Source organism: Amphibalanus amphitrite, unplaced genomic scaffold, assembly GCF_019059575.1.
Source record: "Amphibalanus amphitrite isolate SeventyFive unplaced genomic scaffold, NRLGWU_Aamphi_draft 000342F_arrow, whole genome shotgun sequence".
Classification (NCBI taxonomy): domain Eukaryota; kingdom Metazoa; phylum Arthropoda; class Thecostraca; order Balanomorpha; family Balanidae; genus Amphibalanus; species Amphibalanus amphitrite.
Genome location: NW_024881837.1, coordinates 565,554 through 583,226, shown reverse-complemented (window position 1 = coordinate 583,226; position 17,673 = coordinate 565,554). Strand labels below are relative to the sequence as shown.

General features: G+C 51.5%; 1 protein-coding gene across 1 annotated transcript in view; it reads left to right on the top strand.

Moving 5' to 3' along the window:
• LOC122389051 (proteoglycan 4-like) overlaps nucleotides 1-17,673 on the top strand; it is a 114,271-nt gene that overhangs the window by 44,410 nt on the left and 52,188 nt on the right. Inside the window, exon 2 of the mRNA XM_043380721.1 lies at nucleotides 13,588-13,737. Within this exon, the coding sequence (XP_043236656.1) occupies nucleotides 13,588-13,737 (150 nt within the window). The remainder of the gene's footprint in view (nucleotides 1-13,587; nucleotides 13,738-17,673) is intronic.

Here is a 17,673-nt window from a genome sequence, read left to right as displayed (position 1 = left end):
GTTTAGCTCTACATTATTCTCCAATGTGTGCTTTACACCTGTCCCTAAATCGTGTCGTAAATTAGGTGTATTACCTGTAAACTGTAATGCGGAAAACTGCGCCTGCCGCAGCGCCGTCAATAGGTCCTCAATTGATCATCGCCCGACACCATTATCGACAGGTGTGGGTTCCACACGGGGCGCGATGAAAACAGCGGTCCACTAACTGGGCACCGACGTCCCTGTCGCCTTTCGGTGTCGCTGAAATGTGTAACTGTGCGATTTGCAACGCTCGCGTGACGGCTGATTTGCCCGCTAACTGTCCAGGGAGGCTAGGAACTAGTCGGGAACTCGCGAGTTTCCAAAACAGGAATGTTAGGTTTTATTGCTGCGTTGCTGCTGAACATGGCATTGTTATTTTAACGGTGCTGCAGTTGACGACAGCTTCTGAAAAAGGGTATTAGTTATTTCTGTAATGTGCCTCGAAAGTCCCGCAGTGAAAACGGTTGCCAAATGTCCATTCTGTTCCTCATCGTATTTTCTCTAAATTGCCTTGCCCTGCTACGCTACGACGAACATCTCTTTCACTTTGCATTATATTTGTACTTTTATTAGATGCAGTATACCGCTATGCGCAAGTTACCATCGGCAGTCATCACGAGCCGCTCCTCTTGCACATTTACCCACCTTCCGCAAGTCACCCTAATGCATTTTTGTCCGAATTGCTTCCTTTTGTTATTTATGCGACGTGTGTCTTGCGTCAGACAGTCGCGCGTTACGCAGTGAGCCGCAGTGTGACGGCCGCGTGGTGTCTCACTCACTGCACCAGACAGAACAATTAATTCATCCTCCGTACCGCTGTGCACCGCTCTGAGTTCAGTCATTCTACACTCGCCTTTGACTGCACAGCAGCTCTCGGCCCGCGACGTGGCTGTGACTGCACAGACAGCTCCCTCGCGAGCCTCTGCTAACCGTAAACAAGGTCAGATGTAATAGGCGCGGCGTCCAGCATTCTGCAGAGTCACACTCAACAGCGCTGTCAGGGCCCGTATCTTAGCACCCCGAAGGGACGGTGCTGTGCTACCGCAGCGCTCAGACCTGATTCATCTCCGCTGGCCGGTCAATTGATCTATGTACCGCCTATAATTGAGGCTGAAGCTGAAGCGCTTGGTGGGTGGTATAGGGACTCGTACAAACAAGTCCTGCAGCACGTAGGGTGTCTTCTGGCTGCATCTTAGGTGTGTCCAGTGTCAGGCTTTTGATGCACTTATTATCCCGCATAAAGCATGGAATAGTCTGAAAACGAGTAATGGTTGCGCCAAGTAAAGTCCGACTGAATTATGCTGATATCAACCTAGGAGTATTCCACCTCACTCAGTGGCTGGTTGTTTGCAGCACATGCGAGATACATGTACGATTTGCGCAGCTTCACAGTAAGCTGCAGCCCTCGGCTCGGGTATTTGGCGAGACACTCCCACCACACCGCACTGTTCGCTGCACCGTAACAATGCCGTTGGCCCGTGGTCAATGTTCCCTGGCTAGCACACCTCGGTGACTCACCTTTGGAACGCCAACCGGCCCGCTGTGCCGCGCCGTGCTGGCTGGCCGGCCCCTCCCAGGCTGCCCCGACCCGGTCCGCCGTGCTGGCCAGCCCAGCATGCGACATGCAGCGAACAGTCGTGACTGAACGGCAGAGCAGCGGTCCCCGACCCAGCCCGCCTCGACTCCTCTAGGTACTGCGTCTGAGAGTCTCTCTCCATGACAGTGCGCGTGGGTATTCTCCGGTGGACGTACTGATGTACCGTTAGGCGATTCAATCCGGCGAGGGTGGAATGATGTCGAGTGGAACACATGTGCGCACTGCGCAGCTTGAAACGCGGTGCGGTTGCACTGGCCCTTGCCATGGTGTCAGTTGCAATTCATGAGGATACCAATTGGATGCTGCACAGCCGTATGCGAAGCGAATTCGGCCGTGCTTTGACGTAGTGCTGGTCTGAATTTTTTGGGTGGTTTAGTTCAAATTGAAAAGTCTTGATCAACAGCTTAAAAATATCCGTAGAAAAACATTACCGTTATCCTTCACGAATCAGAGAATCATCTTTCAGTTTCAGGTTAGCGTTTATGCTTGGAGAATAGATCCGATGAAAGGTAAGAACACATTTGTTTTTCAATTATGGAACGACAGATGAGATACCACACTGATATCTGCATCGGTAATAGGAGATAATTTGCTGATAGCCGTACCGGTTCATCTGTCGATAACAAAGAGACACGGACATTGAGTGCAGCGTCCGTAACGTCCGCTACACTCCGTGACGTCCTACTCCGTGACGTCCGAGACAGTCCGTGACGTCCGAGAGGGTCCGTGAACCGGTCCCACGCCCGTCACGGCACGCCGCCTGAGCCACTCCCGATTCCTGAGGAGGATTCCGCTCCATTGCATTCTTCTGAGACTAACACCGCATCGCGCTGATTCTACCAACAGCTAAACGTCTCAACACCTACCCGACGGTGTCAGAATGGAGGCGCTATCCTCCCGATCATGGCATTGGTTCATCTCGTGATTAAATTAACCCCTCTTTACCATATCAGGGACCTTCTCGGTGCCTGGCCCGGCAGAGCACATTCTCAGCGTGATGCTATTTTTGTGTTAGCCACCCAGGGATGTAATGCCCAGGACTATAACTGCGCCTGGTCAGTGGTCATGACCTTGGACATAGTTCCCTGTCTGCCGTGGTTCAGTTCCAAGTCGCATCGATTCTGGCTCCAACCCCAGTTCTGCTTAGCAGCGATCAATAACACCCCTCCCCTCCCCCTGCAGTATACCTGAGGTCGCAGGTAACCAATGAACAGGGCGTGCCGCCCTGGTGTTAGCTACCTGTCCAGCGACGCAGTCTCCGACCGGGCGGTCGCTGAACTTCAACTCTTCCATGCAACCACTGCCAAGGTCATGGTCGGACATTCCCAGGCTACGTCTCTGGACGTAGTGAAAGGAACGAGTGTGGCTGGCCGACGAATCCGCTCGTAAAACTAGCTTAGCGCAGTCCTTCTAGATGACACGATTGACCGACTTCTGGAGTTCTCTTTCGGATGTCTGCATTGCGTTTTCACGCCATTTAAAAGCTCACTCACATTTATTTAATTATCCGCAACGTCTGCTCAGTTTTATAGCTGCTTCTGTCTGTTCCATTTCTATCAGCGAACTTGTAAAACAAGGAAGAGGATCACCAGATTGCCTTGTCGCTCAGATCTGCACTGAACCTATGCTCGAAGCCATTGACGAATCGGCTAAAGCTGCTCTATCGTTTATTCAAACATGCAGATAGATAGGGACCCTGGATTCTGCTGCTCTATCTGCTATTTGTATTCGCATTTGGCGGTGATCTTTTATGAAGCAGCATAAGTGCTAAAAAGCTACTGAATCTGCTTTGTCTTTCATCTTTGCTGATGACAACGCATTGCGCCAGCACTTTTATGAAAAGCCCACGCACTCTTTTAACCTTGCCTTAATTCGTGCGAATCACGGCTCATTGAATAGGCGGCGGAAGTGAGCGCCGACTGTCGTCTGTGACGGTAAAAGCACCCACCGCTGCGGCGTTACGCAGCGTCGCTTATGCTCAAAACTCGTGAGTGAAGTGTGCTAGTGAATGGCTGAATGGATCCTTGTCGACCTTCGAGGGCGGATATAAAGTGTTTGTAAGATTATAAAGTGTTTGATTTATGCGAACGCAACGGCACCCTCTGTTCTGGTCTCAAGGGGTTACGGGCGGGCCTTTCCTATTCGGCTGTGTGAATAACTGTCCCGACTGTCGCAACAAAGGTCACAACCCTTCAGACTTGCAAGTGGCGATACGGTTGGCGGCTCTCATATGCAGCGCACCTATTGTTTCCGGCACACCAAAGCACAGGCCGCTGCGTATGTCGATTCCAACCGTCGCTCGTATTAGCTGCCGTCTGTGACCGAACCTGGCATCACAGCTTTACGGTGCGTGACCTGTCGGCTCTCAGCCGTGAACCGATTATATCCGGTAGCCTCCGGTGCACCCAGCACCGAACTACCATTACCCCGACCGGGGCCACAAGCTTCGCTACCTTCCTTTTTTGAGAGCGGACGACCGTGGGTCGTCTTTTTGCCTGTCTGCGGGTGCGTTCGTCTACCTGAGGGTGTGTTCTTCTGCCTGCGGGTGCGCCCGTCGACAGCCCGGGACAGCTCGTCGACTGTTTGTGCCGCCGGGAGAAAATGGCCGCGGGTTTCCGGTGGTCGCGCACCATGAAGTCACGCTGGACTGCCAGGGGCACACGGTTCCCAGGCCCGGCGGCGCCGCTCGTAGCCGGTGAGGCTCAGACTGCCGCCGTCACCGCCGCCGTCAGCAGTGTGCCGTGCAGCGCGTCATCGCGTCATCGTCCGATCCGGTCAGCGCTGTCGTGCAGCGCGTCAGTCCGTGTCCGCCGAGATCCCGCGCCGTGATCCGTTCCGTGATTCCGCTCCGTGACCGACGTGCAGTGGGAAGATTGCGGTATCGACTGACCGCAGCGCACCATGCTCACGTTTGTGGATATGGCTCGGCCGGTGGCTCGACGTCCACCGCCCCTTCCCGAGTTCCACGTGGCCTATGTGCCGGTGTTGGTGCGCAGGGGCCGCTCACCGCGCCGAAGGAGCTCTCTGGTGGTTGAGTCGAGCCACGCGGAGATGGTGCGTGCCGCGGTGCGGAGGTCACGATCGGTCAAAGTCAGCAGGAGGAGTGCCCTGGTGGACGAACTGCTGACCGGATCGCGGACAGGTCGGAATGGATACCCGCTGAGGTGAGGTCGGCACGGGAGCCCATCAAGTTGCGCTCTTTGGTCCTCGCAGGGTAACGTTGTTATCTTCAAAGGCTGATCTACATTTCGGGAATGTTGATATGAGATTTGATCTAGTAGGTCTTCTATTTCATGTGTTCATGTTCGCTTGACTCACTACCTTTGGTCATGCACTCCCACCTGATACATTTGTAGCCGATATGTAAATTATTTGTGCTCTTGTGAAGCTCGTTTGTCCTCTAAAAATTAAGCGCACTAGCGCGTCTCTGAGTGGTCTTTTGGTCAGGCATCAGAAACGCACCCGAGCCTTCTTCAGGACGAAAACACGTCAGTTTCCGGTACCCACCTCTGACCTTCCACTCCCCTTCCGTCGAGGAGCTTCGTGCAACCGCCCCGCTGACAGACCTCTTCCCCCGAGACCCTGGGGTCCCTGCACGCATCCTCCCTCCTCCCTCCTCCTCTCCTCCTCCCTCTTCCTCTCTCTCTCTCTCTCTCCCCCTCTCGCCATTGCGTGTTTCTCACTCGACAGAGACAAACGCTGCCGACGCTGGCCAGATTAAACACTGAATAAAAACGCCGCAGTGTCCGACGGAGATGCGACCAACTAGCTCGGTTTTGTCGCCCTCGCTTTATCTTGATCAAACCGTCTCACACAGTATCTAAGGCCAAAAACTGGAGCCGTGTTGTCGGCTTGCCTGCGAAGACATATTCTACAGCAAGAAAGTGATTAAAAAGATGCACTGAATGTACACATGCATGACGTGATACAGGCTACAAGAATAAGTTCGGCTACGGGTCAATCGATTTTGTCCCAGAGCGGCATGCCAGCCCAAACATACATGAATCAGCTGTCATAGCAACAGTAAGACCGATATCAATAGAAAATTATTACTTATTTCTGACCCTGCTTTTGCGATTGGAAAGTTAATTGTTCATTTTACACACCTTGAACCTTATCTCAATTTTGTCTAACACGGAACAAACTCCTTGGCATATTTTTTTTTCCAATGGCAAATGCGCCGCGGAGCTGAATGCATACTTCAGGTGTGTGTGTGGGGGAGTGGGGGTGGGGGTGGGGGTATTGTTTTGCTGCACATTCATAGCCGACATGTTCTTTGCCGAGGATAGAACTACCGTTATATTTTTTCCGACCTAATGTCTTCTGTATTTGTGTGCTGGCCCGGGACACGCTGGGCTGAATGTCCCGCTGCTGTGACAGATGATGAGATATGTTGGTGGGAGCTGATGATCATCAATGGATGAGTGAATCCGGTGGATACTTCCTTCTTCCATTTCCCAGATATGCGGAACACGGGACGTGGGATAGACTGGATAAATATGGAATGTAATGGAAGTTTAAATGACTGATTCGCATCTCAATGGAGTTTTCCACACAAAAAATATGAAAAATAAAGGATGAGTAATCAATTACTTTCATGGTACGAATAAACCTCATATTACCATCTTTTGTCCCTGCCATATCCCTAATTTCTGACGTCTGTCCCCAATACCCTACAATTCAGGGCGCTTTCCATTTGCCACCTTCCCTTATCAGCGACTCTGGCGTCACTCTTCCCGTCATCCTATCGTCGGCGCGTGCGATCGTCGGCCCCGGTGCTCGCTCGCGCGCGTCGAAATCGACGGGGCGTCGGCGTCGGCGGCGTGCCGTCCGCGCGTGCGGAGCGCTCCCTCCCTCCCTCCGGCTGGTGGTGCGTCGCCTATCGATTGGCGCCCTCATGGCGCCGACCGGGGTCCGGGCCCGTCGGTTTCGACGATGCGAGTGACGCGGCGCGACCGTCGCGTCGGTCCCGACAGCCGGCCAAACGTCAGCCGAACTGCGCCGCATTAGATCCGTCGAACGACGAATAAATTCAGCGGATGCTGAACGAACGCTTCGAGTAACGCTCGGCGAACTCTAAACGCGGCTCTACATTTTAGTGAACCGTTTGGACAAGCCACGTGGTGGGGACTGGGGATCTCTCGTTAGCTCTGACGGGGGCTCTCTCTCCCCGTGACAGGGGTGAGCTTGTGACGAAGGGGAGTATAGAGACAGCAGGGATAGAGGCAGCGTCGCTCTATCCCGCCTCTAATGACGGTGGCTTTGATGCTAATTCAGCTGGATCAAACGATGGAGTGCTCCGCTACTCCGAGCTGGCAGATGGTGCACGCTGGACGATCCTAGCGCGGGGGAGAGGAAACCGGAGCAGATGTGGCATCCGCAGCTCTGATTATTAGTCAGTCTGACGCTCTGACATGGTGCACTAGCGCTACCCGAGACTTGCCCATCTGTAACGGCTATATCCTGATTACGCAGAGATGGATGATCTACAAAATATTGCATGATCGTCTGTCTCTTTCTAATTTTATCTTCTTTTCCTTGTCTCTTTCGGAAGCACTTACTTTTGTTTCTTGGATGTTTTTCTTTTTGTTTTTAGTAACGCCTACCCAGCAACGGTGTGTTTGACAGCTTTGGAATGGGAAGTAAGAAGTAAGAACTCGTAAGAACTGGAAGGATGCCAGACACTAAATGAACCGTTTACTGTATAAAGGTATTGCCGTTCGTACTTCACATCGCCCAAGAGCCGACTGCCGACCGGCGGCAGTGCAAACACGGCCCTCCGTCCGTGTCCGTAAATGTTCCCATGCGTTCCGGCTGACTGTCGCCGCCGGCAGCGGACGCAGGCCAGACACTTACGACTCCAGCGACCCGGTACGGATGACCGCTGACCGACGCCCACCCTCACCCCACATCGCTCAGCCATCCCAAGGGTCTCCACGCTCCAGTGGGCTCGCCACTCGTCAGCTGAGGTCACTGACCTCCAACACCATGACCCACAGTGTTCCAATGACCTCGTGTGTACAGTCACCAGCAGTTGCTACCCATCACCTCCGGACGGCGGGGGAGCAAGCTACCACCGCCCCTGCGAGACTAGCGCCGCCATGCGCCAAGAAGTGGAAACACCACGTGACTGAGGCCACGTGAGGGCAGGGTCACGTGATGGAGGGGCGGAGCATAGTAGCTTTTGCACCCGACACTAACTGAAATGCGGCGCTGTGGTTGGGCGCCTTAGCATGAATGAAGCCCCGGCGCCAGAATCAGCCGTTCGCCTTATATGGAAAGTGAGCCTTTGCGTTTCACTGTTCTGTATTGGTTTGAGAGCCACGGCACCATACGAATTGTGAGCCCCTTTGAACGGGTCACCGCCCAAGGCACCGAGGCGACGGCTGTGCCGGGCAAAGTCTAGCCTGGTGGGAGAGGTGCGCCAGGGAAAGAGCGATCGAGCAGCCACTGGGATGTGGATTGGTATTATCCAACCGCGACAAACGATGTCAGCAGCCTCTTCTCGTGTCAGTGTCTATGACACGAAAAGCTAGACAGACAACGTGGGCAGTGCCCAATCAAAAGCTACTAAACGATCCAGTTAAGAAGTTGGCAAGGTAGCCAGACCAAATAAAAAGTTTTTAATTCGATTTTGGTTGACAAATGACATACAAGCCCGCTGTGATGGACCACAAAAGGAGCTGAACAGCTCATAGGCAACTTCTAAAAAGCTCAACGGTTTAAAAATTCAAAAGTTAAATGTTAAAATTCAGCCTGCATGTTTAAACTCTGGTCCGGCGCTGGCAGGAAGCTTATATTGCCACTTGCAATTCCACTACGTTGTAATATTACCAATAGTTCTGTGAGAGCAGCAACTGAAAGCCCCGTTGAGGGGGGCGAGGGCGGCGCGAAATGTTTCTCTCCTCTCTCCTTTTCAGTCGATATCTCCTAAAGTATAGTAAATGTCGCCACCAAACTTTCAAGACCCCTCCGGGCATCATTTTTACACCTTGTGACAAAATTTTCCAGAGCTCTTATGAAAGGTTAGTCACAAATGACGTCAGAGGGATGTCATGTTCTGTCATTTTTGACCCAATAAAAGGTTTAGCGGGAAGAGCTGTCACGCTTACAGTTTTGAAGATAACGAAAAATATTCATAATCAAAAAGATGTAAAATAAACAGCGCTACCAAACTGCTAACTCTTATTTCCAAACAAAAATTGATTTTGACCATCAAAACTATAGAAGTAAACACCCCGAAAATACCAACAACTTTCAAAATTAAAACTGAAATATATGTTATAGAACTATCTGCTTTAGATATGCCAAACTTACCTAAACTCGTTAGCTCCATTTTTAGCAAAGTTATGGCAAAAAAAAAAACTACTCGAAATTTATTACGTAAGATTTTTCAAATTCAATTTTTAGCCGTCACAGAACACACAGAGCAAGCCAAAGACCACCATTGGATCTCCTGTGATGAGCTGCATCGAATATGTAGATACCCCTTTTATGCAAAATATCAACTTTCAAATTTGACCTTCTTTGACCTGACCTTGACCTGACCTTCACCAGAATGCAATCTAAAATGGCCCCAATGGCCGTTTAGCCCACACCATTGAATTATAAATGTAAAATTGGCCATAAAACATGTATCACACGACCCTAGCATAGTTGGGTTCATATTGTAACCCTTAGTGACCTGACCTCTGTGAACTGACCTGGTATCAATGACCTCTTTAGGCAACATATGTATTAGACAACCAGCGCTCCATCGATGTTTTTCGATTACATGCCTTTTATTTGATGTGACTGTAACGCATTCCTTAGACTAAATCGGTGAAAAAATGCGACCTTTGACCTGACTTATGACGTCATGGGTTGCACCTAATTCAACAAAACCTGGTAGCAAGGTAGTTCCCTAGTGGGGCTATCGAACGCTCTTTGATTGTTCAAAATCGGTCGGTAACTTTCCGAGATCTCAGGTGGAAGGCGAAACGGCTGCACCACCCGATTAGGTGGTAGGGTCCGCCAATAGCCCAAGGGGCGCGGAATATTTATTCACTCATATAGTGTCATTTATTTTGAGAACACCTTTCTCACGCCATGACATGGTCCTCTCGTAATAGAACGAGATGAGGAGAGTGTTTTCACGCCTCCTTATGCACGGCTCTAAGTGTCATTGAGCTATCAACTGTCAGCGGTTTTCGGACAATGAAGTTCTTAGTTCTTACTGAATCCAATTTTATTTCAAACGATTGTCACTGTGCTAGTTTTTTTCTTAAACTTTTTTTTTGAAAAAGCGCCGAAGAAGTCTTTGATAGACGAAACCGGTCCGCTTATTCTTTTTCTTCTTTTTTTCTTTTTGAATATATTCGTAAACTACTGGCTCTTTACTACCAGATTTGAGAATGTTTGGTATTACTTTGACCCGAACGATGTGCAGCTGAATTTTCCCTGTTAAATGATTATGGACAGCTCACGAAATTAACTTCAACCTAAACTACCGACAAGCAGAAGAAAATCCGATTCAAGCCTACCTCAATCCTCTCACCTCATTCAACCGTTTAAACGTTAAAGGCATTTGTTCAGTCCGAGTCGCTATGTCGACCACCCGCGCCATGCTGGGGGGGGGGCGGGGGGGGGGGCGTTTTACACCCTTCCCTCTCAGGTTTTTCGCGAATATCTAAAAAAAAAAACGGCGACGGTCAGGTCACCGTAACGTCAAGTGACCTTACCTCAGAAAAAAAAATCGAAAGCTCGCTGTAGCTACACCGACTGAACGGACTTTAAAACTTTCAGTAATTGCTTAGGGTAAAAGTGTGTATAAAATGGATACCTCGGATTTTGTATGTCTGTGACCTAAGGTCACGTCAATTTTGCGACTGCTTCATTAGGTATAAGTCAATGGGAGAAAATTGAAATGCGCCTCTTTTGGACGAATTTCGTTCTACACCCACTCAAACATCGGTCCATAGGTAAACATGACATACTGAATCGGAAAATCGCACCTGTGACCCCTGTGTGTGCCCCTGAGGTCATTTTAGGACATAAAAGGTCTTCAGCAGTTTTTTACTTTTGACAGAGACGTGCTAGAGCGGTGAAAACACCGTTGATCTGAGGTCAAATTTGAGGTCAATCAGAGCGGTGCCCTCTGGGGGCTAAACCGTTGATCTGAGGTCAAATTTGAGGACATGTTGGCGAAAGAGCGTTAAAAGAGCTATCGAATGCGCTTTTCTGCGGCGCTGTAGCTCTATTGGTTCCCAAGTTAGCCGTCGGGTGTTCAAAATCGTTGAAATCAACAAAATTTGACCTTTGATGAATCCTGGTGACCTGACCTTTACTCGGACCTTAAAATGACCGAGTGTTTTCCTCCTTATTTTTGACGCTCTTTCGATTGCCGCTTACCGCGTGTCGCTACGTGGCCCAGGAGCCGAGTTAGACGGAGGGACGTGAAACGCCCCCCCCCCCCCCCCAGCACTCGACGGAAAGTTCATGCCACCAACACGGCGCGGGTTAATTGTTATGCTAGCTAGCTCCTGTTGTAAGCTGTGGAGTCGTGGACCTGATTTTGAATGAACTGGACCTAACATTTTCACAGCAAACGTAAAAAATGTTAAATAGGTTGTGCAAAAATAGCATCTCTTTTATGAAACATTTGCGAAACCTTCAACATCATCCCCAGACCCCATTAGTGCCGAGCTCCCAACGACGACCATAAAAGCGTCCCCATCCCGTCATAGGCGGCGGAACGGGAAGGGCACCGGGGCACCGTGCCCCCTTTGATTTTTGCATTTCAACATTAGCCCTATGAGCGTTGCATGGAAATAATAGGACCAAAAGTCGGCAGTGCCCCCCCCCCCCCCCTAATTGAAGGTGTTCCGCCGCTACTGCATCCCGTCAACGTGGGTTTATCATAAGGATGCTAAGATTTAATTTCAAATCCGAAGCTGTAATGATGAAAAGCAAATTTACGTTTTACATGTGAAACAAGCTGACACAACTAAATATTTCCTCTTTCTCGCTCCCTCTCACTGATTTACCCATTGCCCTCTATCTCATTTTACCCTCTCTGGTTTTCCTTTTCTGTCTCTCTTGTCTCTCCTTCCGTCCTTATCCCTTCCCTCCAGTCTCTCTCTCTCTCTCTCTCTCTCTCTCTCTCTCTCTCTCTCTCTCTCTCTCTCTCTCTCTCTCTCTCTCTCTCTCTCTCTCTCTCTCTCTCTCGCTCTCGCTCTCGCTCTCGCTCTCGCTCTCGCTCTCGCTCTCTCTCGCTCTCGCTCTCGCTCTCGCTCTCGCTCCCGCTCTCGCTCTCGCTCTCGCTCTTGCTCTCGCTCTTGCTCTCTCTCGCTCTCTCTCGCTCTCTCTCGCTCTCGCTCTCTCTCTCTCTCTCTCGCACTGTCTCGCGCTCTCTCTCGCCCTCTCTCTTGCTCTCTCTCGCTCTCTCTCGCCCCTCTCTCTCTCTTTCTCGCTCTCTCGCTCTCGCTCTCTCCCGCTCTCCCTGTATCCTCTCTCTCTTTCTCTCTCTCTCTTTCTCTCTCTCTCTCTTTGTCTCCCTCTCCCTCTCTCTTTCTCTCTCTTTCTCTCTCTTTCTCTCTCTTTCTCTCTCCCTCTCTCTCCTCTCTTTCTCTCTCTCTCTCCTCTCTCTCCCTCTCCCTCTCCCTCTTTCCTCACAATATTCTCGACTGTCACAGCGTTGTAGGACTTGTTTCCAGACAGGTCCAGGCGCTCTCCACTCCGCAGGCCCCAGCCCACACGGCCCAACCGCTCAAACACCCTCCGGCGGATGACCTCTGACGTCGGCGACCTGACCCCAGCCGACCGATCGCGTCCCCCTCCACGCCTCCGCCCCGCTTCCCCCACTACAGCTGCGTAGTAATTGTAGCGTGTGCAAAGGTCACGTGACATTATTTACTTCTGCGGCTTGTTCGGGCTGACAAGAGATGGCACTAGTGGTGTGTGGATCAGAGGCGGGGCTAGGTTCTACGACTTCTTGGGGCACACTTTAGGGCAGAAAAGAGGTTTTTTGGCTCTCCATCCCAAAATGCTTCGAATATACAAAAACAAGTTAGATATTCGAAAATCGGAGGACCAAACGGATCGTTTGACGTATCTTGCGCGACTGAGAATTGATCGGTCTTCAAACTACTGAACAAAAACGAGGTGATTAGTAGCAAGTGCTGGTGACTGTACCTCCATTGACCTTCTGACCTCACTGTCGGCACCACCTCTAATTCGTCACGTCCTTTTATTGCGGGCTACTGAGAACGGTTACGGGGTACTGAGCCCAGGGGCTGGACAAAGGCCACCTCGCGGAAAACCAGAGGCCGGGTTGCGAGGGAGACCAGTTTCCATTCGCTGCCAACATTGCTGGTATTACGCTTGTTTATTAGATTTTCCTTTTTGTCGGGCGACAAAAAACTTAATCCCTATGATATTGCACGAGAACAAAGAATGTCCTGGTTTAGGAATGTCGACGAGAGCGAGAGGGAGAACGAGAGTGGGGGCCGACGTAATCTTCATGCGAGCAATGGGTGCCGTTTATTTGCGGAATGACGCTAGCGGAGACATAAAAACTATTGGCAAACATTATCGCCCCAGCCGAGGCACCATTACGGCGTGGGGGTATGCTGTTGGACGTCGCATTTGTGCCAAAAGAACGTTCCTTTGTCTTGATAGTGGTCACGACGATTGCGACGATCACACGTGACACAGCTTGTGATGAAGAAAACATTTGCGTTGCAACATTGTCCAATCCGCCACCTGATTTGGAAGTAAAGCTTGATTATCATCCTCTTAAAATGATAAGCATTCCTGCCCTTAGTCTGCACTGACCCTTGACCTGACCTGATCTGCCACTGAAGCTCGTCTCTGACGTCCCGGTCTGTCTCTCCCGCCGTCTCTGCCGGCCGTCTCTGACGCCGTCTCTGCCAGTAAGTTTCTGCCGGCCGTCTCTGCCGCCTCTCTCTGACGCCGTCTCTCGTCCGCAGGGTGTCGTTCGGGAGCAGCAAGGGCTCCATGGTGGAGACGGTGGTGTACGATTACGAGCCGGCCCAGCCACTGCGAGAGGAGGACGGCACAGAGTCGCCGACCCCGCGCGCCGGGTTCACAACGTCCACACCACTCTCCACGCCGGCCAGGTCAGTCCACACGGCCGATACACGGCTACAGCAGTCCACACAGGCCAGGTCAGCCTGTATGGCTGTCCACACAGGCCCGAGTGTCTGCAGTCCACACTGATCTCCACGCAGGCCAGGGCAGTCCACACGGCCTCCACATAGGTCAGGGAAATCCACATGCACCAGCCAGGTCAGTCCACACGACCTCAACATACGGCAATCCACAGTCCACACTTCTCAACGCAGGCCAGCGAGTTCGCATCGGCTCTTCACACCAGCCACGAGCTACATAGTCTACGCCGCTTTTCCCATTGATGGTACTCCGTTATAACCCAGCATCAGCGAGGAAAGCGTCTTCTTTACTCCATAGCCCTTGGTTCGTTTCCTTCTCTTTCCCGTGCGCCTGTTCTAGCTTCCCTTCCCTGTCGCTCGCGCTCATTCCTCTTTGTCCCTTCCTACGGTTACGGACAAACGGTCCCTTGTGAATGCCCAAGACTTTCCTATGGAAATGGCTATCACGGCGCACAAGGGGCTTATTTACCGGCCCACGGTGTCGCTCAGTGTTGCTATGCAGAAGGGAGACTGCCTCATATTCATCGTTATACCCTATTCATCGCTCGACCAGTAGTCAAAGGTACACGGGAGGGAAGTTGCCTCATCAACGCCCGGCTATAGGTGATGTCATTTTAATAATTACCGACTAATCGTACGGCAACAATAGGCGGCTTTGCCGCAATCATCAATTGCGTTCAGTCATCAAAACATCATTACAGCGTGGTGCTACTATTGTGGCATGTTCCGGCGAGCTGTCGATATCTAGCGACGCAATGGCTTTCGGAAGCGTACCCGGGGCCGCGAGCCCCGGTCCTGAAGAGCACACCGCGCCGCTTCAGTCCCCAGACAGCCGCGTCTGCCGCATTTACATACTGTCAGCATGTGTCCGGTGGCGCGGCGCACCGGGTTGACGACCGAAATACGGCGCACCGGCGGCCATCGTGGCGCACTGGCGGCGTGACGCGACTTTTTGCCGGCGACGAGGAGCGCGGTCATCCCGGCGCAGCGCCGACAGACGCGGCGCAGCTAAATAATGGTCCGCTCGCGGCCACTCCCCAATAAGGATAATGGAATTTAATAACAGGAATTTTTGTTGGCGGCCTCGGCTCTGTAGCAGCTGGCCGCCAGACTGAGATGATAAAAGGCACGAAATAATATCAACTCGAGAACGGCGATAAGAACATCCACCAGCGAAATACCCGACCGTCCCTGTGGATTTCTTGCGGATTTGTTGTGTCCTTGAAACGGGAGTGTGGCCATTTTCAAGGAAATACGATCTCAATGTGCGTAGCACTGCCGCCGCACCCCGCAAGGTGCTGTCTGAAGCCGCTCAAGGCAGGAAATTCACCTCCGCCGAGCGGCAGCTAATTTCCAGCCGCGGGGGGCGTTGGTGCCGTGCCCATCCTGATGCGCTAGGCACACACTGATGGCGTGAGTAGAGTGACGTGCCCCCCCCCCTCCTGTCTGTCTGCAGCGGCACTTCCGTCACGCACCGTTCTCATCGGTGCCTTGGCTTCCTATCCTACCGGACGAGGCTGTGATATAAGGAAGGATTATGCAGGAATAATGCATTAGGGCTACTCGCAGGCATCGGACGGTGTATGTGATATGAAGTGATTTTTGTTTACGTCTGCGATTAGATCATCGTCCTCAAAATATTTTGCCAACTTTTACTTGAAATGTTTTCTGCAGGATACCACACACCAAAACTTTTTTAATTTGATTGCATGAGGCGCAGGAACCAGCGACCTTGGTCGCGTGGGGAAGCACTTTGATTCGAGACGTGGTTCAGCTCTAACCAGCGGCCATAAACGTTAACCAGCCTCCTCGAGTAGCAGTACGACGCCACTCAGACACTCACGGCGCAGTGGTGCCATTTGCGGCGCCTTTGAGCGCACTTGTGCCTCCTGACTGGGCTAATGCTCGGCGCCGGCGGTAGCGCTGCGAGATTGGACGGGGAGGAGTGGGAGTCACGGGTGGGCGGCCAGGCGGCACGTTTGTTGGCAGTAGGCGATCTGGTGGTGGTTCGTGGTTGGATTTGAACGCCACGGGCCGAGGAGAAAGGTCGCCGAGTTCCGGCGGAAACAGCCCGGGTCGGATTACGTCAGAGTTGTCCGTGATGGGTCATTGGGTCACCGTGACCGTGAGCTGGCTGTCGGTAATATAGGTAATTAGGGTTTGCCGCGGAATGGTGGCAAGGACTACAAATAGTGATTGCACGGTGTTATAAAATGGGCCATTCAGGCATTACCCCAGGGGTATCACTATACGTGTTAGTACACAGAAAAAATATTCTACTATTACGATGTCCGATAACACTAGCAAGAACTCTAAACGTTCCGATATCGACGCAGTTTTCCGACATTTGGCTATTTGTCAACTTGATCAATAAAGCCGAACGCGTGGCACTCAATTAATTAAGTGAAAGGATATAAAAAAGCCGTTAAACAGCTCATAGCCCATGTCACGACCTACCAGCCTGTTCACTTTCTTTTTTAGTAGTTCACTTTAAGGCTTGGCCTAAGCGACCACAGAGCCACGAAAGTGCAGCGGAAGCGTTCGTCCGTTGAAACCAGACTTCACTCTACCGGCGCTGCAACGTGAACCGAATGCGGCACGGCTGTCCCAATGCTCTGCAAGGAAGTCGGCTGCTCTCTTCCTTGAACCATCCCGACAGAACAGCGTCTTACTCAGTTTTTTAATTGATGACTTGACGAAAAGACAATACGCGATTTCCTGACTTGCTCTGACCTCTGCACTGCTTCTGGTCCACCAAAGCGGCGCACGAGAAGGGAAGCTTAGGCTTTTGGTAAACCTGGGGTGGCTTGCAGCCCTGGGGGCAGCTGTTATACACCAGCCGACCGAAGAAGGGTCTCAGATCCCCTACGCCGGACCGAGCAGTGATTTACTTGGCGAACCACGTGTCTCCGAGTGTTTTTCTGCGGTCTCCCCTCTCCAGAGGCGCCAGTAATTTACGGCTCCGAAGACGCGATGCGCCGTGGCAAATGATGCGCTGCTGATGTGGTGGCTGGTGCGGTAATGGGCCCGGTGTTGATTTTCAAAGACTCCGCTGTTTATGAAAACAGCTCTCCGGAATCCAGTCTCCCTCGGAGCGTGGCGCGAAGGGTTCCGGCGGAGCTGGGAAAGCACTGTCTGAACGAGCTCCATAACCATGAACGAGTGATCATGACCTCCCGTTTCAACGCCCGGGTGTATGGAACGACAGCAGCCGTCGCCTCTATATCATCTCGCTCGAGCAACCCTGTCATCTCATTTTGCAATAGTCGGCCATGCTAGTCGGGTTCCCGGCCCATCTCGCCCATAACTGTCGCCGCTGAACTGCTTTACGTTACAAAATACAGCTACCCAGTCTCCCGACGGCCCGATGCCTCGCCTCGGGGCATGCCGGTCACGGTGTCACGTGACCGTGTAGCGACCAATCAGCGAGAGCAGATTGTTATCACAGTCACGATCACATGTCAAATGCACGTAGGTAAAGTTAAAACCGGTTTTATATGTGTATCTGCCTTCATTCAATTTTTTTTCCGGTTGAATGCCGTATGTATGTAGCTTCGAAGAAGCACTGGCCGCATGTAGCTTCTCCGTATGTAGGTCCTCGGGCCGCTTCTACATAGATATGCATAGCACTTTGATTGGTGAGTGCCTCAGTGGTTACTACACGTCTCTTCCTGGTCTCGGTTGTATATTCAACGAAAAGTGCTATAAGCAGTGTTCATCTAAATATTCCATCCTATCTTAAATTCGTCGTTATGGCCGCGGATCATCATTTGCTCTCCTAATGATTCCCAGAAATGAGGAACGTATGCCTGATTTCTATATGTGGTCCAATGTCTGTAATCTATCTCATCTTTATGTGCCGTATCAGCTCATCAAACGCGACAT